The sequence below is a fragment of the Tiliqua scincoides genome, chromosome 4 (assembly GCF_035046505.1).
Source record: "Tiliqua scincoides isolate rTilSci1 chromosome 4, rTilSci1.hap2, whole genome shotgun sequence".
Taxonomy (NCBI): Eukaryota; Metazoa; Chordata; class Lepidosauria; order Squamata; family Scincidae; genus Tiliqua; species Tiliqua scincoides.
In genome coordinates, this window is record NC_089824.1 from 44,572,973 (window position 1) to 44,596,697 (window position 23,725).

A 23,725-nucleotide genomic window follows, 5' to 3' on the forward strand; every position below is an offset into this window, starting at 1 on the left:
GAATGCCTAAAATCAGTGCTTGGGATTACTTGACCTTCATCCTTTAATCCTTAAAGCAGCAATTGTCAACCCTTTTCAGTTCATGGCACACTGAGACGACACTGAAACTGTCAAGGCACACCAATAGACATGGCACAATGCACTGCTGGCCAGGGGCTCACAGCCCCTGATCATTCTACTAATATATGACCTTCCTCCAAACTTCCCCAGCACACTCGCAGACCATTTGTGGCACACCAGTGTGCCACAGCACAGTGGTTGGAAATCACTGCCTTAAAGGATGATTGGCTATTACAAAACATTTATTTTTGGCTACTGTAGAAGCAGGAAAACAATTCTTAGTTGACAGCTCAATGGTAAGATGTTTCTGATAACTTGAGACTGTAGTCTGATTACACAGAAGAATCTTGATGGCTAGATTCAGTTTGTATTGCCTCCTCAGACTATGGCAAAGTTCAGATGAGGAACTGTAGCTATACTTAGAAATTTAGGCTGCAATCCTATATGTGCTTCCCTGGAAGGAAGTACCATAAAACTTGGTGAGACTCAGCTGTGAGTAGATGTGCCTAACGTGGCATATATAAAATAAAAAACAAAAAACCAAACAAAGAACACCCTTGAAATCAAGGCTTGGGCTGCAAATGATTACTTCATGCAAAACAGCAACAGTGACTAAGGACACTGTGGATTTTGGGGTTTTTTAACCATCAATACTGCATTTTATTATGCTGAGTGCAAATATGAGCATACATTGGCAGAGACCATCTATGGAATGAAGTAGGTAGTAGGATATACTTGTGTCAAATCTTAAACCTACCAGTTGTCTGAAAAATGATATATAGACTTGTGTCCTAAGTTCTGCTTCTGTGAACAGATGTCTGTTTGCGGGGGGGAGGGGTTTGGAGGGGAGGGGAATGATTTTTACCAATTCCCCATAATGCTGCAGCCCTCTGTACCTGAAACATTGGGCCTGGGGCGAGATGTCTGATTGGGCAAACTCCTTCCTAAATTTTTCTACAAACCAGATTTTTAAAGCAAGTTTTTAATTGACAGTTTTATCTTTGCATGACAGGATAGACTGACAGAGGCACCCGCATTTATTTTGTAATAAATGTAACAATGTTTCATATATAATATAATATAATAAATGAAACAAACTGTATTTTACAAAATTGGTTTGTTTTATCATGGACTGAGCACCCTGGAAGCCCAAGCCCCAGGGATTTTGCCCATCCCTCACCCTCCTCTTCAGGCCTGAAGGAGCAGACTACATTTAAAAAAGTCCAGTTATTCCAAGATGCTGCAGGATAAGACACCGTGTCTAAGATTGTTTTTGGTAGGATTTAGCTAGCTGGGAGGATGCCAATCACACGATTTTGTAGATAGTGCATGGGATAGGCAAATGCAGACATTAAATTAGCTTTGGTCTGCAGTAGCATATGGTCCCCAAATATCTTTGAGTGAACAACTTGCATCACCCTGCTACATTTATCAGGTTCAGAATTTCAAGAATTTCCATTTATTAAAAATCACAATATAATATTTACATGTTAATAGCCTGGTTAACAGTCTAGATTTCTTTCATTCAAAAATAATAAACAGCAAATGTACTAGAAAAATATTGGTTTGTGCAGCTGAACATAGTTACAATCAAGATGCTTCTATAGTAACCAAGCTGTGACTAAGCATTTCAGAAAATTCATCAACAATAATATCCTCCCAGTTCTGAACATGATAAAGAGGGGAAAAAAACCCACTGGGAGGAGGGTGGTGCACTTAGGTCTGGTTAACTCAAATCAGGTTTGTGGCTTGATTCCAAGTCTGTCCTAGTACAACTGATGTTTTGCAACCAGATTTTCAAGTGTTTGCCACCACTGTACATAATGTAGGCAATACATAAGGCTTTGGTTGCAGGAACAGCTGGTTGCACGGGCTTACACCAACATCACATTTGAACAAAAACCAACAACACGGTAACTCAATGCAAAGCCAAGAACTAAAGAGGGACAATCCCACAGCAGGAAATGCTGCTGAAGATTATTCTACTAGCATCTTTGGTATCTGAACTAACTGTGAAACTAGCATCACTGGTATCTGAACTAACTGCAACACACTGGGAACTGCTGGTTACCATTTTAAAATGTTGTCTTTAAAAAGGAAAGCTTGGAGCCATGTGGGCAGAAAGGATTCAGCCAGGACTACCAATACTGCCTTACCTTTATCAAATTCCATTAAAAATTCTAAATATGTGCAGTTTCTTGTCAGAATCCATCTACCCTGATAGAAAGTACTGTATTTCAGATTCCACACACTGGAGAGGACCTTTGACATGCGAACAGGTCTGCTAAAAAAAGAGGGAAGGAAGGGGTTGCAAGACAGCAGACTCCATCCTTAAAATCACATATGCCACTTTTCGCATGCTGCATCATTGCAACAGTGCAATTCCACCTCATGAACGCTAGAGTGGCTTTTAATGTTTAAGCTCTTTCACCCCACTCACTTTTAAAATAGCAAAAGGAGTAGCAGCTGAAGGCCAAACTAGAGATTACACCAGAGACGTGTGAAGGGCCTTATGACAGGGAGTTGTTTTTTGAATTAAAGACAACTGCTGAAGGCTGATTGAGATTTGTCACCCAAGCGGGGAAAGGACAAGGACCTTTGTACGTTTGTGTGGGTGCAATTTTCAGCAAAGGCAGAAGTCCTTCAGCAGTCCTCCCCACTGCTCCTTTTGTTCTCAATTAGTCTCTCCACAGTTGCTTTCTAGTAAGCCAACAAACTAGCTGCAGCCTGTTCGTGCATCTCCTGTACTACACCTTGTTTGGCCCCAACACTGGTCTTATGATGTAGGTTACAGCTTGGTTGTTTCCAGGAAGTGCCATTGACTTTTATCAGCTTTTGTTTCTGTCCATTTGTTTGCAGCTGTCTCTTGCTCATCAATTTGTTTGTATTGGTGCGGCTTGTTTTCCCGTTTTATTGCTCTTTTTGGTCAAAGCTTGTTTTACCAGGATGTTGTTTATGTGAGATACAAAGAAAGCATCAATAGAGGACTTTAACCTTTAAGGAGGATGGTGATCATTTTTCCCTTGCTTGCATTTGTCCAATTAACTGCAGCCTTCAGCTTCAGAAACCACAAGCAATCAGGCTATCCCAATATATAAGAGTAACTGGCACAACCAAATTGTCCTATTAGAAGGTATACACCAGAGAAGTTCCTTTTTCCCTACGGTTGCTGCTGGTACTGTCCTTCTGTAGCTGTGTAGAAGTCATCAAGTACACTCTGTAAATATTCAAATGTCGGTCTCTCTTCTGCTTTATCTTTCCAGCACGTTTTCATGATATCATAGAGCTCAGTCGGGCAGGCTTCCATGCGTGGCATTCGGTACCCACGCTGAAGGGCTATCATTACATCAGCGTTACTCATACCTGAAACAAAAGCAAAGACTGTTTTATCTTGCTGATTTGGTTAGGCCAGGGCAAGAAGGATTTTTGTTTGCTTGGGGTGTTTTTGGGACTAGGCTTTCACTACTCATGCTCACTTTGTTCATTGGTTATGCAGACTTTTATTCCTGGGAAAAGGCAACAACAGGAAATTTTTTTTTTTTTTTTTTGGTAAATGATCGAGGCATTTCAGAACAAACGTGAATAAAGGCATGCAGACTGAATACACAACTTTGAAAATTCTACTTTAATGTAGTGTTTAAACTATGCAAATAGGGGATTGTTTGAATGTTCTGGCCTCACATGATCATGGGTGGGGCAGGAGAAGCACACCCTCAATTTTTCCTTATGGGTATCATCCAAATATTGTTATAGTCACGCTATCTTATTTAAAGTTGCTCCCTCTATAGACTTGATCAAAATGTTCATGGTTAACTTATTAATATGAATGTCACCTATTCCATACAGAGAAATCAAGGACCTAGGTAGTGGGTTCCAAGACTAGTTGTATGCCTAATAGTATGTGCATCAGGGGAGCAAAGTAAAAGGCTAGATCAGTCAGGGAAAGACAAAGATCCAATTCATTGGAGCTGACTGGAAAAGCTAGTTTTAAGTTTTCAGGGATGTTGTTTCATGTAGGGAAATAGTCCTGCAAGCGCATAAAATCTTATCACTGCCCAGAAGGCTATCCAAGAACAAGAGAAACCCTACTTGTTTTGGCACCTAGGTTCCATTCTACCCAACGCTGCATATATGCTACAGGGATCAAATGTGTACACGTGTGGGCTGGACAGAAATGGGTTAAAAATGGATTTTTGGCCCAAGCAGAGAAACACAATGCAAGGAAGAGTTTTGGCAAAAGGTTCCCACTCCATCTCTGTAGGGCCAGGTGGAAATTATGCTCTATGACCCTTGAACTAAGAATTACGAAGATTCAATGCTCATTCTGTTCTGCCAGCATCCTTCCCATCCTGTATGATTTCAAAACTTGCAAAATTTCCTGGGATGCCCCCAGGCTAGATTCACTTGACAAACATTTGTATCCTGTGCGTAGAGAAGGCAGGAGAAGCCCTGCTCCACCAGATCCTGAACTCCATGTCAGGCAGAAAAGCAAAATAGCTGGTGCAGACTGGAGGAGACTCATTTTGGCTCCTCCACCCTTACTTGGGGGAAGGGGACAAAAGTTCCATTAAGGCAGGGGCAGCATCTGACATGTTTCAGCACCTGGAGGTCTTGAGCCAGCTCTGAGAGAACCATCAAAAGTGTCTATTTACAGTTCACTTGGAAAGCCATCCCTCTTATTTTCATCGTAGAAACCCACTTTTTGTCTGAAGATTTGTCATATACTCTCTAGTTTGCGCTTTCTGTTGTAATTAACCCCAAGTATACAAAAATGAAATATATTCTTCCCACTCTAAACAATTTTTATATTTATAACATTTATATTCTGCTTTTCCTCCCATAACATGTGATGAAGTTTATCTCTGCACCTATTCCCCTTTCCTCCTCCCATCTCTCTTGAATTAATTTTAGAATGTGAGCTCCTTGGGATGGGATCCATCTTCAAATTCTTTGGAAGGCAGCAAGCACGTAGGTGGCATAATAATGAGACAGTTAATATTTCTCTTAATGGAGACAGGTACCCAGAAGAAAGCCAACAGTGTATCTACACACTTACTGAACTCAAGTTTGTATGGCCCATCACTAAACTCACACAGATATTACTCACTTAAACCAGATACCGCTAAGGTGGCTTCCAGGCCAGACCTATTTTTGTCATCAGACAACCATCTTATCTGATTGAGATCAGTTGATTCTTTCCCTAACTAAAGCTCAGAGTCAGAGAGATCTTCTATGCAATGCCCACAATTTCTTCAGCTGCAAAATCTAACAGCCTCCAGGGTTCGCTTTCAGTTTTTTATTCTAGTTATGATACAGCAAACACACCTGCTATTGTAGCAAAGATAATCATTGAACAGGATACTGTTGTTGCTGAAGAACAAGTCTCTTGTATTGTATAAACAGGACAGAAGCCAAGGCATTCATTAAAAAAAAAATACTGAAAGGAAGCCAAAGAGGCATGCAGCTTCAATCCAATTTGTATCATCTATTTGATTACAAATAGACTGATGTTAACTAGGACAGACTTGGCCAAGGCCTGTTACATATGTAACTTAAAGAGAAGAAGATGATCCAGGTTTGCAAACCAATGAGGAAAACAGAGCCTGGAACATCAGTGGATGTGTGTATGCACACACACTTTAGAGACTGTTTCCAGAAAAGAGGAATAGCTTTTTATTCCTCAGCAATACTTTTTAGCTATGCAACTTGGATGCACAGAACACTTTTACACTGGATTCTATTCTGAGACTTCTCTAAAACTGCCCACCCCTGCCTCTGGACACTACAGATCACTGTCCTCCAACCCTGGTTCTACCACTGATTTATTCTGGGCCCTGAGTCAGAGGGTTCTGCTTCAGGCCCTAAACTCTAACAGCAGAACAGAGGCGGGGAGGGGGCGAAATCTGGCAGGGAGGGAGGTGTAACAGGGGTGGGGAGGCTGTGGGAGGGGCAGAATCTGTTACAGGCGGCCCATGATGAATCTTATCCCTTCTGGCTGCAGCTTCCCCGACCCATTTCTCTCTTCAGACTTGCACTGGCAAACTTGCCTGTGCAGGTCCAGGGACACCCATTGCAGGTTGGGAGGCTTACACAGGGGTAAGGGAATTTTACAATTCCCTTTCCCCATTGAAGCCTCCTGTGCCCCCCCCCCCATGGATGCAGCATTCACCAGTTTGGCAATGCTGCGTTGGTGGGGAGGGAACTGCATAAGATTCGGCTCTTAAAGTGGTGCTGAGCACACAGAAGAAGTTTACCCATTAGGTCAACATAAAATGGTTACATTTCAGAATGATACACCCAAATTATACATCCCTAGAAGGCTAATGCTACATACACAGGCACCGGTAATTTATTTTAAATGTGGTGTCAGCCATGTGTAATGTCATATGGGTCAATTTCTTTTGCATGTCCAGTACATTTTAAACCAGAATTTAAATTAGGAGACTCAAAACAAAAGATTCTCATCGTATCTGACTGATTTATCCTCATTTTCAATAATATGAACTTTTGAGGCTCCTTCATAAGAACAAACAATTTTTAATTCTGATAGTTTTAATTTTTCAAAATTAAAATGCCTTTTAAAAAATGAACTGTATATTGTGTTTACACAACAACCAGGGTAAGAGAAAATAAAACTGAGTAGTAAGCAAGAGGTTTGCATACCTGGATATGGGATTTTTCCATAAGTAATTATTTCATACAGAAGAATTCCAAAGGACCACACATCAGATTTAATCGTAAAAGAACCGTAGTTAATGGCTTCTGGTGCTGTCCATTTGATAGGGAATTTTGCACCTAATAGGAAAAAGTTACACTCATCTTCAATTTTGCTCATTGTTATATAGCCATTTAAATGTTTAGTTGAGTGGACAGGTTAATTGTGAAACAGGCAAGACTCAGAAGAGAATCAAGGCAGCTGCCAACAGTAAAGATTTAGATGCTTGCTGCATCCCTCCCTTATTATGTTGTGTATGGCAAGTAATGTGTAACGCATGTAGGGTTTTGTATGCTATAAGTTTTTAACTGTAATGCTTTTATTTGTGTATTGTAATTATATGGATTTTATTGTTTTGGATTTATGTTAAATGCCTTCAGCATTCACTATGTGAAGGAAGAGCAGGATAAAAATTTGCTAACTAAATAGCCCATGGGCAACAAGAAGTAGCTGTAACTACAGCTGATTCAACATCAGGAAGAGATCTACAGGAGTAGTTGCCATAGCTCTGTTGTATGTTTACACAAGGCAATATTGTGGCAACTGTCCATCCAGTTCTTCCCCTTAGCTTGATAGCTTTTAACATATTCTTGATAATAGCTTGTGTTAGTGCTGTGTTGGAATTGGTGGGATATTGCTATGAAGTCTGAATTTATGTAGTAGTAGAAGTAGTAGTAGTAACTTTATTGTCATTGTGCTACAGCACAACGAAATTTATGCACCTTTGAGATACAAGCATAAATATATACTACAATTCCAACAATCACACTCTACACACTCACCCACTCATTCTATACAACATGCATCATAATACAAAAACGGTGTAACAGACCATAATGCCCAGGAGCATGGTAACAACTATATTGCCTTATTCAATGTAATTATGGCTGTGGAATAAAAACTGTTCAGGAATCGTGTGGTGCGTGCTCTAATAGTTCTGTATCATCTACCCAAAGGCAACAGTTCAAAGAACTTATGAGCTGGATGGAAGGGGTCTCTCAGAATACTATGTGACTTCTGCAGACAGCGAGATGTATAGATGTCCTCCAAAGCTGGTAGATGAAGGTTGATGATGTGCTGCGCGATCTTAATAATTCTCTACAGAGCTTTTTTGTCCCCTGCAGAGCAATTTCCGTACCACACCAAGATATCACAGGTTAGGACACTCTCAATGGTGCAACGATAGTAAGACACAAGCAGCTGCTGTGACAAATTTAACCTCCCAAGCTTCCTCAGAAAATATAACCGCTTTTGTGCCTTTTTTATCAACATGCTGGTGTTAATAGTCCATGAGAGGACAATTTATAAGTCTATCTTCTATTCTTATTGCCAATTCTGGGCCAGGAGAGACACCTAGAAAGCCTCATAGTAGCAGGAAGTGTGGGGAAGCAACTGACTGAAATATACATTAAAAAAATAGAACCCATCCAGAAACGGTGATTATTTCCTGTAATCACAGAAGAAAAAGCAGTCTACTCAATGAGATTTTACTTGATAGTTCTATGCCATCTTTCAGCTTAAAATCACTAAAGCAGTGTTTCCAAAGATTCATGTTGTGCTATTTTAGTAAGAAACTGTGAGATCCTCAAGCATTTGCGCTAATGATCTGAAATACAGTAGGGTGGCCTTTTAATTAGGAGATCTTGTTGCTATACTACAGATACTAATTAATGTGACATTTTAAATACAAGGTTTTTACTCTATTACAAACATCTAACTCACTGGCCATTAACACAATTTTATAGGGCTTAAACTTATAAAGCAATACATACCTTCCCTGGCTGTATACTCATTATCTTCAATTATTCTAGCTAATCCAAAATCAGCAATTTTGCACATCAGCGACTCAGATACTAGAACATTAGCTGCTCTCAGATCCCGATGTATATAGTTTTTCCTCTCTATATACGCCATCCCCTCTGCAATCTGCAACAAGAAATAAAGGATCTTAATTTTTATACTGTATTTCTTTAGCACTCCAACATGGACCTGCACAAATCTAACCTGTATACAATGAACAAATGCTCCCCTTACAAATCACTGTTTACTTTTACATCTTGGCTGTTGTTCTATACAGTCTAGTTCTATCTAAGTTCAATAGCATGGCAGGGAAGTGTCAGCAAACCTGAAGCCCTGGCCCCACGCAATTAATATTTGTCTTCAGTGACCAACACTGAACAAGAGAGAGAGTTACTCCCTATATTTGCCAACCTGAAATGAACGAGGATCAATAGCTGCTTGCCAGCATTCGCCACCTGTCCTTTCAACCATGTTCTCATTCTACGTGGATAGCGGCTTATGAAGGCACAAAAAAGAAAGATTCTAAACTGTACGAGAAAGCATGAAAGAAGGCTTTCTCATATCATGGTTATGCAAGGATTTGAACCCAGGTCTTTTCCTCAGAAATAAAGAGCTTATTTGTTATAAAATATGTAAGAAAATATTCCATTCACTCTCTTCCCAGAGGAATTGTTTCTTATGTTTAAACTGTCAGCTACAAGGCAGGCCATAGAAAGCACAGCACAAAATGTTGTTCATGCAAAGGTACCAATAACTGCATCTGGGAGTTAAGTCAAATAAAATAGCAACTTTTCCCCCTGTAAAGCAAGTCCATTCAGATGATGTGGGGGAAAAGAAAGGCTTGTGTTCTTCATCCTATTAACATACTTTTCATCAGGTGAAAATGTTCTTCTTTGAAAATTGTAGTCTTTGATTTAAAAAAGAAAAACTATTAGATTAGTTTTCAGTTCAAGAACAGACAACTTCATAGACCAAAAAGCAAAGCAGAGGGGGGAAAACTGCATGCACACGCAAAAAGATGACCACAAGATTTTTCAGAAATGCTTAGTACTAACATTTGTCACATGTCTAGCCAACCCAAGATGAAACTGAAAGCAATGAAATGCTGGGGTACAAATGAGCAGATTTTTCATGGGAGGTGGGGAATTCTAGGAAGCAAAAAAAAACAACTCAAGATCATAGATGTCAGTGGTTTCTGTCCTGAGTTTTTCTAAACTTTCAATATAAGTTTCAGCATGATGGATAGTTTTTAACTTGCAGGGATTGTAAATTGTGTCCAGTAACCAGCTCATTCAACTTTTGCTGCCAATAACAAATTTGGCAAGAGAAGGTTGAGGGTACCTTCTACAAACTGTACAGGGATTAGTTTAGGGTCATTTCTCATACATACCCTTTTTGGATCTCCTCATATTTCTTTAGTACTAAATTCTTAAAACAAAAACATTTGACTGTTTTAATAGTACACACTTAATGCAATGGGAAGCCCATCCCATTTTACCCCAGTGCCCAGAGGAGCAGTGACACCAAAATGGCTATTGCTGCATCCTTTGACTCATCCAGCTCTCTCAACAGCTGGAGAGTCCAGGCGGCTCCGAGGGCACCTGCAGGAATAAGGGGCTGCAGCCTCTGTAGAGAGAGCAGGGAGGGGGGTGCGCCTTCCTAGCCCTGCCTGCGATTGCACATGGAGCGAGATTCAGAAGGCACCCTCCCTTCTGCAGAGGCAGGTAGCTCTGAGGGTGCCCGCAGGGATAAGACGCTGCAGCCACTGGAGAGAGCGGGGGGGGGGGGTGCAATCTTCTTGCCTGCAGGAGCAGGCAACTCCAAATTACTGGGATGTAGGTGTCCCTCGGTGTCTAGGTTTCTCCAGTGGGAGAGGGCCAGTGGGAACTGACCCACTGTGGTCCTGCTATGCTGAAAGACTAAAGCCAGACTGGGGGAAGTCCAGGCAGCCCCTCCCCCTCAGGAACTCTGTTTCTACTGGCCTGCCAATCCTGAGAGGGAGGAGCTATCCCAAAGGAGGACTAACCCAAGCATGGAGATCCCACTGGAGAAGGGAGCATTGCTCCCTTACTCTGGAGAACAGTGCTGCAGCCCCAAATGGGTCTTCTTAGAGCTGGAACCAGCTCTTGAGCTGGCACAGAACCAAGGAGGCCCGTGTATGGCTTCCAGGCAGCAGAGTCTGTCACCATCACCAATCCCTCCCCGGCCCAATCCTCTTCTCCCTCTGTTCTCCCTCCACCTGGTTCCACCCTCCTCTGTTCCTACCCCTGCCCCCTAAAGCCTCACTGCCAAGTGGTGGTGGTATTCACTGCCAGCCACACTTCACTGTTGTCCTCCAGGAAGTTAGGCCCAGTGCTGACTGGCGCTGCCTCAGCACAGGAGCTGTGGCCTCACCGCCAGCAGGAAAGTGCTTTATAGCTGGGGCAGTGCAGCAGCCACTGGCACTGGCCCAGCATAGGACTGGGCCCTAAATAATTTTATCCTCCCTTGTTTAACAGTCCATTCATGTCTATTTCCTCTCCCATTCCCCAGAAATGATATTTCAACTTCAAGCCTAATGCATGTTTTTTGTGAATACATTGGAAAATAAGGGTGGCACAGGAAAAACATTGCCCACTTTCAAGTTATGTTCTTCCCCCACTTCTAGGTTCTCTGGTTTTAATTTTTTCTGTTGCATAACATGAGAGACGAGATGCTCTTCTATGGAGTGTTTTAACACAAACATATTGGCCCTTAATCCAGGTATGATAGGAAGCAATCCAGAGCTTATCTTTTTCATGGGGGGGGGGGGGAGGAATCATGTTTGGGTTGCTAGTATTGCTGCAGGCCCATTGAGCTAGTCAGTCAAATTGCAGCTCACTCAAGTTTAGCTACTATAGATTAGCAGTTAATCTTAATTAAATTAATCTTCAATTCTTGTTCACAAACCAGTTTTGTTATTGTAAAAAAAAAAAATCTGCCAGACTAACCTGGGTTCAGCCACATGCTATGAATACAAATTGTTTTTTAAAAAAATGTCCCTCAGGTATCCAATATGCAGATCAGTTTTTATAAAAGAGAACTACAGATTCTCCCTTGTTCCTCTTTTTAGCCAACAGGCAATGGAACAAAAGATGAGGTACTTCCCACCACAATGTCACAAGTGCTAAAGTTGTCATTTAAAGGAACATTTCACAAAACGAAGCCCCAGTGTCCAACACTTAGACTCTGGAAAAAGATGAGCAATTTTTGTCTGTTGGCAAAGAAATTAAGGCTTCAAGTAGCTGGAGGGTGTGCCTAGTCCTTCTCTAGTGACTATTTCCTACCCAACGAATCTGCTGATGCTGAAGAGTTAAAGGTGGTTTCACTGCCTTCTGCACTTCTCATTTTTATAAAAAAACAAAAGCAAAAAACCCCAAATCTGCAAAAAAGAAACCCCAAACTGGTTTTTATTTATTATTTAATGGGGGGGGGGCATGAGTAATGACTGTGGCTGCATCTGCTGACACTCTATCACCTACCTAGTAGACTTTTAAAGCGATTATAATTTATAATTATAATGTAAATTTTGAATAAAAACACTAACATCGCTTTCTGCATTTCTGACTTCGGAAAACACTAGCATTTGCGAAGTAATAAAACTGTTTTCCATGTTTGTCTAGAAGTTTAAAAGAACATGCTCTGACTCTTACCAATCAGTTGAGTATCCCCAAGGATACTAATAGGCTGAAGAAACATATAATCTTGCTCTATGATCGATTGGCCAAAGGTGATCATATGTTTCTAAGTATGGACGGTGATGCTCAACAAAGTGCAGCTCTACTAGGTGGTTGTGCGACTATTCCAGAGTCTGACCTAGAGGAAAGATCTGCTTTGCAAGAGCCCACAGCAACATTTACCAACCATAGGCACCTTCCTAAACAGAAGACAAAACCTGATGTAAGAGGGTCACTGAACGATTTCTGTAAACCACTTCTGTTGGCATTCTCTGGACTTCCTTTAGTACTGATTCAATTTTAGCCAACTGTGCCAACTATAACCAGACTGCGCTTGTGCCAGACTATGTATCTGTGACATATGTATTTCTCAGAAACCCCACACAATGGCAAATTTCTCCAGCCTGCACCACCTTTGTCTAATTAGAGTAGACATGGCACTAAAATGCAGCAGTGAGCCCCAATAGATACTCATACAGCCTAGGATCTTAACAAAGTGAACAATTGCCCAAGTAATGATTTTCTACTGTGGATTTCTTATGCTTTGTTTGTTAAATTCTATTTTCCTGTTGACTGCAGCAGACTTGAATTTTGTTGAATTCATCTCATACCCGGTCAGCAAAACCCTTCACCCTGTTAGAAAAGATATTAACTCATTGCCTGCTGCCTCTCCAGAACTGTAGCCTTGCCCATTTAAAAGAGCTTTTACTCACTTGAAAACATATATGAATTGATGAGGTGCATAATAGTTAATGTAGCTAACAAAGCTACAGGAGTTACACTGTGCTAGAGTTTAGTTTCTCATTCCCAATAATTTGTTAAAATGGGATAACCCATAATTTCCCCCCCCCACATGCTTTATCTTGTGCCCTGAGTACAGTAGTATAATGTTTGATGTTTTTTAATCACCTTCATGTTTTTACCGTGTGTATTTTATATTGTCCATTGTCTCTATCTCCTGGATATTGTTTTATGCCAATAAAGGTCGCAATCAATCAATCAAAACTGTTTTCACCCATCTCTAGGAATACTTAATGGCCAAAAGCATTTAATAATCTGCATGATTTATGCTGCTCAGACAGTAACTGCACATATTTGACCACATGGGTTATATATTACTGAGACATGAAACTGGAGGTCATCTGGGGTGCTAGTCAAGGAACCATGCCAATCAAAGGGCTCAACAGGTCCAGGTTAATCACTGAACCCTCAAAAGTACCTGTGGGTACTATTGCTGCCAATGTCCCATTAAGGGGCTGAGTGCATAGCTTCACCTCAGGACCCTCAGCAACCTGGCATCAGAAGTCTTAAGACTTTTCCTGCCCAAGTTCTCTATCAGTCATAGAGGAGAGCTGGAAACTTGTTATTTAAATTGTCCCTTGTTCTGATTTTACATTGCTTCAGGCCCATGTCTTAAGCTCAATCCTTCCCCAAGGCTGCTGCTGCAGCCCTACTGCTTGAGAAAGGTGCTTCTTGGTGTGGAAATACTGTAGAGGCTGTACCCACAGCCAGTTCCATGGAGCCAGGTAACTCAATTCAAGCAAGGAGATACAGGCACAGATTTCTGCATAGGTATCCTTACTGAATGAGAAACTATGGCCACAAGTCAGTCTAAAATGTGTATTTAAGTGCTGGTGTGGTCTATGCATGCTGCATTGCTTTCAGTGTGCAGTGTACACATTCAGATGTGTATCCTGTCAGAACCAAAGCGTCATTATTTCAGAAAGAAAGAAATTCCTTAAGCAAGGTTTTACATGTTTTAGCAAAGATGTGAGTGGGTGGGTTTCAGGCTAGGTCAAGAACACATTTCCCAGATTGCAGGGAGAACTGAAGAATGGCTCAGTGTATGTTGCAAAAGCTCCTTGTCAGCCAAAGACTCTATCACAGGGCGTCTGATAACAAACACAAGGTCAGAAGATGGGTGGAGGGAGAGTAATGGCTAGAAAAGAGAAACTCTCAACTGCTCCTGAGATACAGTGGGAAAATTCTAGTACAGTACAGTGATTCCCTCCACAGTGAGGTCAGAGTGCTAAGGCTGAAGGAGCCCAATAAGAGACTTCGACACTGAAGAGCATCTCCCCAAGTGTTGAAAAGATAATGTGTTGAAGAAATTTGGCAGAGAACTCAAAAGCAGGTTCTCTCCTGTCCTGTCCTCCATGTGTGCATCATTGGTTAGCCTGGTGAGTATGGAGGTTGTATGTGTGAGTGAAAGCACAGTTTACTTAAAAAAAAAAAACAACTCTGCAGGATGAACTACCCATTGCCCTGTGAGCAAATACAGTAGCCCGGCTTTTCACTTTCCTGTGAATCAATAAGGCATCTTCCTCCCTTATCACTCTCAGGACCTGGTCTTCTCCTAAGAGTGATAGAAATTGCTACCTCTCATGGGCAAGGGTCTTGAGGGTCTGATCAACCCTGGGGTCTGCCCCAACTGGGGATTGGAATTGGTATCCAGTGGCCTTATTTCAGGCAGCATCCTGTTTTGGTTCCCACCAAACACAATGCACTATTTGCATCCACATTTGGACACCATCAGTTGCTTCAGAATACATATATCTTTTGTTTGAACAGCCTGAAGATACATGGGTGTGGACAGATGCAAAACATCACCCTTTCCTTCCCCCTCCATGACTTTTCTTCTTTATAAACATTTTGTCCAGGTCTACATTTTAATTTCCTAGCTTTAAGATTTGGCCAATGCAGTACGTCAGCTACGGAAGTTGTGAAACTTGGGCAAACATTTTGGCACAGGTACTAGATAACGCTTCCTTCCCAGTCCATGACTTTCTGGCCCTCAGGAAGCTGACTCACCAGGGAAAAAGCAAATATTGAAAGTTTAAATTTACTATGAAGTCATTAGCCAGACACAATTCCATAAGTGTGTTTCTTTTTAAGTCAAACTCACAACATCAACCTGCTGCCCACCCCCAGTTCCCCTGGGCATCCAAAGACTTGTTCAAGATGTTTTAGAGCAACAGTGGCCAAACTCGCCACCACTATGCAATGGAAACGTGGTCCCTGTTTGGACTGAATCTCTCCATTCCACCTGGGCTGCATGTAGTCCTCCATGATCAAGCATTCAAGATGGTTTGCATAGGTAGGCTAATTGAAACCACCACCATTTTTCAATGGGTTTTTTTTTTTTACAATATGTTCTGTGGAAAAGACTCACAGAACCCTCAGTCACAGAACCCCCCTCAGTGCACTGGTACATGCAGCACCTGGACAGAATAGAAAGGTTCACTCACTGGGTGGACCTTCTGGATTCATCGAAACCCCAGATCCAGCCCCCAGTCAGCGTTCAAGCAGCCCTGTTCTAGAAGCACTTTTTCCTCAGTGCATTCAGAGCAAGTGCAGAGTCTTCTACAGAGATTGACATATCCAGGAAGTTGTGTGGGGTCACTAACAAGCTAATATTGGTCATACTAATTTTGATGGAAGGCTAAAGAGACAAGCCATTTCTTAAACAGCAGCTTATTTCTTCAGTTTTTCTAGCTGCTGCAACAAACATTTCAGAGAACACTTGAGCTGTGAACACAAATATAGCTTCTTTAGGTTGGTGTGTAAAGGGATAATCTGATAAAACTGAGTACATGTATACACACTTGACTCTGTTTCTCCTCAGTGCTAGTTTGTGACTAAGGAGTTATCCAAACATGTTCTAGTGCCTTTAAGGGGCAGGAAAGCATTTATATATGGAGAGTAATACCCTGGCTCTTCTTTGAGTGTGTTGTGCCTCCTAGAACTTAGGAAGGGAAACATATATGCCCAGGGTCACATACTTTGGCTAGCTGGTTCCTCATATCCAAGACGTTTAACTACATCTGGTTACAATTCTATTCATGGAAAAACGCCATGAAATGTTTCCATACTATGCAGGATAAGACAATACACAACAGCAATACAATGCCTTAAGTAAGGACTTCCCAAATGGTCTCACAACACAAATCTCTAAACATGCCTGGGAACTTCCCAACATAAACAGTGAATGCTAAAAGTGATTGACAAATTAAGACTGACTAGAAGCATAATTCTTGAGGACTAGCAATTCCCCAAAGATGTTCTGCGACAGGCTTGTGGAGAGGCTAGCATATAGTTGTTAAGAGAGGATATGAGACAAAACAGAAGGGAGAAAAGGAAGATGTAACTTACAGGATAAGACACGATTCTACATCCAGACATGAATCTAAGAACAGCCCTGCTGGATCAGGCCATAGGCCCATCTAGTCCAGCTTCCTGCATCTCACAGTGGCCCACCAGATGCCTCAGGGAGCACACAAGACAACAAGAGACCTGCATCCTGGTGCTCTCCCTTGCATCTGGCATTCTGAATCTACATCCAGAACAGAGACCAATGAACAATAGCCTTCATTAAAAATAACCACTATGAACACACTATATCCTATCTCCTGTCCATCCTTAAAGCAAGTACAATGAAAAGTAGACATGGTTACAAGAAACACCACGTTTGGGCTAAACTATTTAAAGTTAAAACCAATAGTTACCAGAGGGCACAACATAAACATTTGTCCTGTGACAAATAAAACATGCCCTTCAAATCTTATTTTCCTATTTCAAAGTTCAAAATAGAAGCTTCTATATTATCTCAAAACATGCCACGCTAGCAAATTTTATCTTTGATTATATCACATTTCAGTGTTTCTCTTTTTACAATGCTGGAGAGTTTCAGTTTCCAACATGTCCTAAACGCAGTTGAAGTGGTCCTCTAACCAACAGCTATTTGTCCAAAAAAACAATGAAGGCACTTTGCAAAAATATGGAAGATGGAACTAAGAAGAATCTTGAGCAACGCTACAGCAGAATGCCACATGCTACTTTTACCTTTTTCTTATTCTCATTCCTTGTCTGCTCTTAGCTTCATTTCTCCTAACCCTCTGTCTCTACAGCTAAGTGGTCTGTATAATCCTTTGACCGGTTTGGGGAAAGAATGATGAGAATTATTTTCAGTCCCTACCTAGGGACCAAGTCATAGGATAGGTTATAAGAACCTTCGCATTACTTGTCTTGTGCTTAAACACACTCAAATTCAGTCCAGCAAAGTGGAGGTGACAGTTGCATGGCACAGATCCTCAGGTTCCCTCTGGCAATTGCTTCATCACAACAAGGACTTTGAGGAAAGTCGTTTCTTGACAGCAGAAAACCTAAAGAGAACTCTGTAGAGTCTTAAAAATAAAGCCATTCACAGCAACAGGCACTTCAATTTTTTTTTTAAACTTTGTTTACCTGAGCCGAGAAGTCAATGAGTTTTGGAAGCAGTAGTTTTCCACCCTCTGCACTTTTCAGAAAATCCAGCAAGCTGCCTGTGTGAATAAACCAAGACAAATTGGCACAGAACACAAATAAACACAGTTCTAATCTTAAAGAGTACATACTAAGTTAGGAAGTGTACCTTTTTTTTTTTTGCAGCATTGATAAGCTTTTTGACTTTGTTTTGCAAAACCAATCCCAAGGTGGTTACAAAAAGTGATTTAAGAGCTGCTTTCAGAAACTGGCAATAGGTTCCCATTGTGTACACATGATTATGCACCATTAAAGAGATTAACATTATGATCATCATGGCAGCAACTGGTTCTATGTGCACCTTGCACCCAACTTTTTAATATGCTGCAAGTGTAGCCTTGCATTTGAATAAAAGCTCTTTTTTTTTTTTAAGGCAGCTTCTCTGAACAGCAGCCTAGAATATTAAACAAAGCAGCTTTTTTACAGTGTTACCAAATTGTCAGCATGTATGAAATGACTAGCTGGCTTATTTAAATACAGTCTTGGTATTAAGACCCTGATTCAATTCAGACAACACACTAAAGGATGCTTACCTATGGTTTGGCATCACATCAGAATGATGATTTGCCACCAGTAAGTAGACCAGAATCAAAAAGTACCTCAGAATGCCAGGCACAAGGGAGGGCACCAGGATGCAGGTCCCTTGTTGTCTTGTATGCTCCCTGAGGCATCTGGTGGGCCACTGTGAGATACAGGAAGTTGGACTAGATAGGCCTTTGGCCTGATCCACCAGAGCTCTTTTGATCTTAAAGTATGGTCTGAGTCAACTATGATTTGATAGGATGTCTGAGCTTACAAACCATAGCCAGGAAGACTGCTTTGTCTACAATTACTGCTGTTGTGAATCACAATTATACTTGTTTACATAATATGGTTCACTGACTGTACCTCTTCTATCCCTATCTTTTAAATTTCTTTTCCCTCTTGTCCATGTGCCCATGTTTGTGTATCAATGCAGGCACACACTCACCTAGCAACTGAGAAGGATCTCTCATGCACCTGATCAGCTGGACTAAACCATGAAAGCTTGTGTTAAATTAGTGAATCTTAAAGGTACATCTTTGTTGTCTGGCAAATCATAGTTCCAGCTGTTGCTTTGCCTAAGATCTTGAATCAATGAGGCAAGAAATGGAGATAATGAGCAGATAAACACCAAAGGGAAGCAAACAAGCAGCTCCCAGCCGCTGCCTCCCTGTATATTAGGTATGTTTTGGCACAGGCCCCCAACTATGTTCTCACTCTCACCTTTTGCCATGTATTCTGTGATTATATAAATAGGTTCTTCTTTGGTGACCACAGCGTACAGCCTGACCAGTTTGTCATGCTGAAGTGTTTTCATGAGGTTGGCTTCTTCCATGAACGCTTGCACAGACATAGTGCCAGGCTTCAGAGTCTTCACAGCTACTTTGGTATTGTTATTATAGTAACCTAGAATAAAAGCGATAACCATATTGTTTGTCATATGAGATCTTTGGTTTTTCACACACACACACACTCTCTCTCTCTCTCTCTCTTTATATATATAATAAATGGCCTAATTTTCTACTTTTCTCCTAGAGAGAACCACTTGCACAAGTGAAAGCGGTTTGTGAGCCTCACTGCCGGGCTACCGCCTATGCTAGCCCAGCGCCAGCCAGTGCTGGGCTAGCACCGGGCTAGTGCGGGTTGGGCCCCCAGTCTCCGCTGCTTGGTGGTCTCATGGACCACGGTAAGCGGGGGTAGGGAGCGGTAAGCGGTCACACGGTAAGTGGGGGTAGGGAGGGGGGTGGGGAGGAGGTGTTCCAGGGAGGGGGAGGCCAGCGGGGGCAGAGGGAGGACAGGGGGAGGCGGGTCCATGGAGCTCCGCTACACCAGATCCAAGGCGTTCATGTGGGGCTCGGCATCCTACACAAACGCCTTTACTTTACCGTCGACCTTCTGGTCAGTGGTAAAGTGAGTAGCCCATTGCGGGGCTGCTTCCATTACCCAGGAGAAGGGAACGAAAGTCGCCTTCTCCTGAGGTAGCCTGAGGCGCGCAGGATCCAGCAGCAGCTGTTCTCATTGCTGCCGAAGCTGGGCACCCAGGGTAGCTCACGATTGGGCTGTTAAACATCTAGTCATAGTTAATCTCTTGGGTCTATCAGGAAGCTAAATGAAAGGAGAAAATTGAATTACAGTGACAGCTATTTCAGTTTGTACTGGATTGGTTTCCTTCCATACATTTCATTATCAGCATTAGAAAAAATAATGACTTCAGATGTGTCAAAGGTTTTAGCGTATACTTAAAGTGTATTTCAAGGTAATTATGGCAGTATCCTATTATCTTTTTCCTCTTGTTTCTTCAAATGACGAAACAGAGATTCAGTTTGAAATTTCTCAAGTTTCCTATGTTGATCTTTTCCCAGAACATATATTACATTTTTCATCTCACCCTTTCTTCACAGGGTTCTGGGTTGCATGCATTGTTCCCCCCTTCCCTTTTTATTGTACCTCTGAATTTTTGTACATATATGTAGAACTTTGTTTCGATGAAACTTCATAATATTATCTGCCCAATAAACAATCCTATTAAGTTCATTTTGAATCTTCCAAATGGGAGACCTGGTTTGGAGATACGTGAAAATAATCTATGTATCTTAGTGAATCACATGCTGAGCATGAGCCAGCCCTGTAATGCAGCTGCAAAAATAGCTAGTGAAATACTGCATTAACAGAAGGACTGAGTCCAAATCACAAGAAGCAATAATTCCTGTCCACTGTGCACTAGACAGACATCACTCAGAATTCTATACCCAGTTACGGGCACCACATTTTAAGAAGGGCATAGTCAAGCTGGAATGAGTTCACAGGAGGGAAACAAGATAGCAACTGAAACCACATCCTGTGAAGACTGGTTAAAGGAACTTGACGCATTTAGCCTGGAGTAAAAAAATAAAGGGAAGATAGCTAGATAGATAAAGGGAAGATAGATAGATAATTCTTCAATTATCTGAAGTCCTGTCACACAGAAGAAGGGAAGAACTTACTCTACGTAACTCCTGAGGGTAGGGCTAGAGAATGAATGAGTTGAAATTTCAGGGAAGTAGATTTAGACTAGATACAAAGAACAACTTCCCAACTGTAAAACACTCAGACTGCCTCATGCAGTAGTAGGCTCTTTCTTGTTGGAGGTTTTGAAGCAGAGGATGGATGTCCACCTGCCAGAGATACCAAAGTAGCCTTTTGCACTGAAAAGGCAGTTGGATGAGAATATGTGACCTTCAAGACCCCTTCCAACATTCTGTGAGAATCCTGTTGTTTAGTTCCAAGTTGTTTGTAATCAAATGGTTTGCCACCTTGCAAACTGGCTTTTCATACTTCAGCAGGGAAGGGAAGCATGGGTTTCATGGTGCAGTAATTTTACTCATAATGTAAAAGTAACCCAAAGGACCATGGTAAGCCAAATTTAGATGTCAAGAGGTTCACATAAACAAGAGGAAACATCTTGAAACAACCCTCTCTACTTGTATCCACATATATGCAGACACAAAACTACCAACTTCCGGAAATTAGCCCTGCAGATGACAGCACTACACTAACCTCTGTCTGCTCATTCAGAACTCCAAGTATTTGTCATACAGAACTATTAAACAGCAAATTATCTAATGATGCCACCCGAGAAAGCTGCACCTTGTACAATTTCATGAAAGGTGCTGATAAAAAAAAATATTTTAAAACTAGCAAAAATTGCTACCAGGTTAACAGATGAAGAACCCGCAGATATGGGGTTCTTAGACCATACAGAGATGCACTGCCCACATCCTTTCCCCGCTGAACGCAACTGAAGCGAGAAGTCAAACAGCAAGGTCGCCCTGTGCAAGAAAAGACTTTGCTCCTACCCTAACTGTGCAGCATTAACTGAAGCTTCATGCTGCAAGGAAAGAGCAACATCAGACAGACACTGGACATGATTCTACTATCCTTAGATTTCCCGATTCAGTTTCAGCTGCCACCACCAATGTTTGTTCTAATTTCCAAGGGGAGTGCACAGAGCTGATCCAGAGCACTTAGTGAGGTCATCTTCATCAAGCTCCAGAGCACCAGAAGTGTGTGGGGCTTGACTTCCAGTTGTGCGACCGAGGGAATGCTGGTCACTACCATCCCTAATAGAAAATCAGCAGCAACAGCAATTTGTCTTTCAGTTGAGCCTACCCGCTCAGTATCCTTATCATTGTGGAACACTGATTTTGAAAGGTGAAGCAATGCCAAAATTTTGGTTTATCAGTGCAAACTACTTGCAAAACAATGGTTTGTACCCCTATTCAAACATGATTTCTTATATTGGTTTGCAGTAATGCAAACAGTGGTTTGGCTGTTTAGATATTACGCCAAACCATCTTCCCTTAATCATCATTTGGCAAGGCATCGCAACTGAGCCTTAGAGTGACATGGTTCAGCTCCTCTAGCACATTTGTCAGTAAAACACTACACCTAAATAGCACACAAATGACTTGCTACAAGCCCCTTGCTATGTTTCATTCTGCTAATACTTTAGCATGCACTTTTTATGGCCATTTCCAATTAATTAAAAGTATTATATTTAAGCATATATCATCTTTATACCAATACAGTCAACACAACTTCCTGAGATTGGCAAACCTTTACTAATGGCATCCCCAGGAGAAAAGAGAGATACTTACTTTGGCATTTGCCAGATAACTTATCCAGGCCTAGATCTCAATACCCATAGGACTTCTACTGGGGGTGGGCAAGACCTGTACCTTAAGGCCACAGATTAAGCATGCACACAGTATTACGCAAATGAGGGTGTCTGTAGAGCTCAAAAGATAAGTGTCCCAAATTTGGGAATAAAGTGCAATACTTATACAAATGCCCAAGCCTGGGTTATTTCCTAAGCCTCCTCATTGAAAATAAAGGATCTTCACAGTTAGCAATGTAGGTAGTATGTCATCAGAAATAGTTTGTAAGATGCTGAACATCTGGGCAGATAGTATAAAGAAAAGCCTTACCCATCCAGACTTCTCCAAATTGACCCGCTCCAAGTTTTTTCACTAATTTTATTGATTGCCGAGGGATTTCCCAGGCATCTTTATCCCATGGTTTCTGTGGTTTGGGGCTGATGCATGCTTTCTCCAGTCTCCTGCATAAACCATCTGACTGCTCTATTTAAAAGATAAACGTCATATATTAACACCAAAGTACATCAGAATGAACAATATAACTATACAGAACTTTAAGTTCCACATTTAATATTTTTTATTTAAAATCATACATATAAGAGCTTCTAAAATGAAACCATAAAGTTGCAGGACAACAGATTCCAGGAGACTATGTATATGCTTCTTTGTTGCAACAGTTTATGCCCGTGATTCTGCTGCACTGCTCAGCATGGTAAAGTACAAAAATAAGGGCACTCATCAATAGTGGGTTCCAGTCCCTCAAGCATTGCCACATGGTCACAGGCCACTGGAGTGGACACCTGTGCATCCCTGCACTACTCTCCATTAAAAATATGTTATTGAGTGACAGTTTCCCAGGCATCTTGGCCTCCTTTTGCCAAACGTAGGAGACCACTAACTGCAGATCTACACGCTCCAGTTGCAACATTTATGTGGTTTGTTAATTAGCAACAGACTTTCACAGAAAACGGATCTGCTTAAAATATGTATATTTTGGTCATTAGACAGATTAAAAATACCTTCATAATTATAGTAACCATTACTTTCAACCTTAGAAATGCATGCAACTGGAGCAAGTTTAAACTTTGTGAACCAATATGTTATACACTCCATGGCAAGTCATTTAAGTTACGTGGTCTGTGCAATTTAAAATTGGAACCAAGTAGGATTTGCCACCAGATTAGCCCCCAAAAGTACACTGTCTCCCCAACCTAGTGAACAACTACTGCAAAGGAAGGCCTGCAAACATCAACATAAAGTTACAGCAACATAAACCAAACTGCCCTCCCTAAAAACCCAACGGCAGTTTTTCTTTCCCACGCATAGTATGTTCACTACAATGCCACAATGTTAGCACAAGATAATTACAATGTTGATAACTTCTCAGCTTATCTCTGTGTCCACACAGATCTCTAAAGGTTGCTTATTCTCACTACACAAAGGCCTCCCATTTTCAGCTAATCTGATATAGTCCTTTCACACCACTTTAGTTCACA

General features: G+C 41.4%; 1 protein-coding gene across 2 annotated transcripts in view; it reads right to left on the reverse strand.

The window, feature by feature from the left end:
* Window positions 1-1,079: 1,079 nt before the first annotated feature.
* Window positions 1,080-23,725, reverse strand: part of LYN (LYN proto-oncogene, Src family tyrosine kinase) — a 55,197-nt gene continuing 32,551 nt past the window's right edge. For both annotated transcript variants that reach the window (XM_066622905.1, XM_066622904.1), the window contains exons 8-13: window positions 22,560-22,712; window positions 18,817-18,999; window positions 17,515-17,591; window positions 8,548-8,701; window positions 6,724-6,855; window positions 1,080-3,423 (exon numbers count right to left, since the gene is read on the reverse strand). In XM_066622905.1, the coding sequence (XP_066479002.1) occupies window positions 3,221-3,423; window positions 6,724-6,855; window positions 8,548-8,701; window positions 17,515-17,591; window positions 18,817-18,999; window positions 22,560-22,712 (902 nt within the window). In that variant the 3' untranslated portion in view covers window positions 1,080-3,220. The remainder of the gene's footprint in view (window positions 3,424-6,723; window positions 6,856-8,547; window positions 8,702-17,514; window positions 17,592-18,816; window positions 19,000-22,559; window positions 22,713-23,725) is intronic.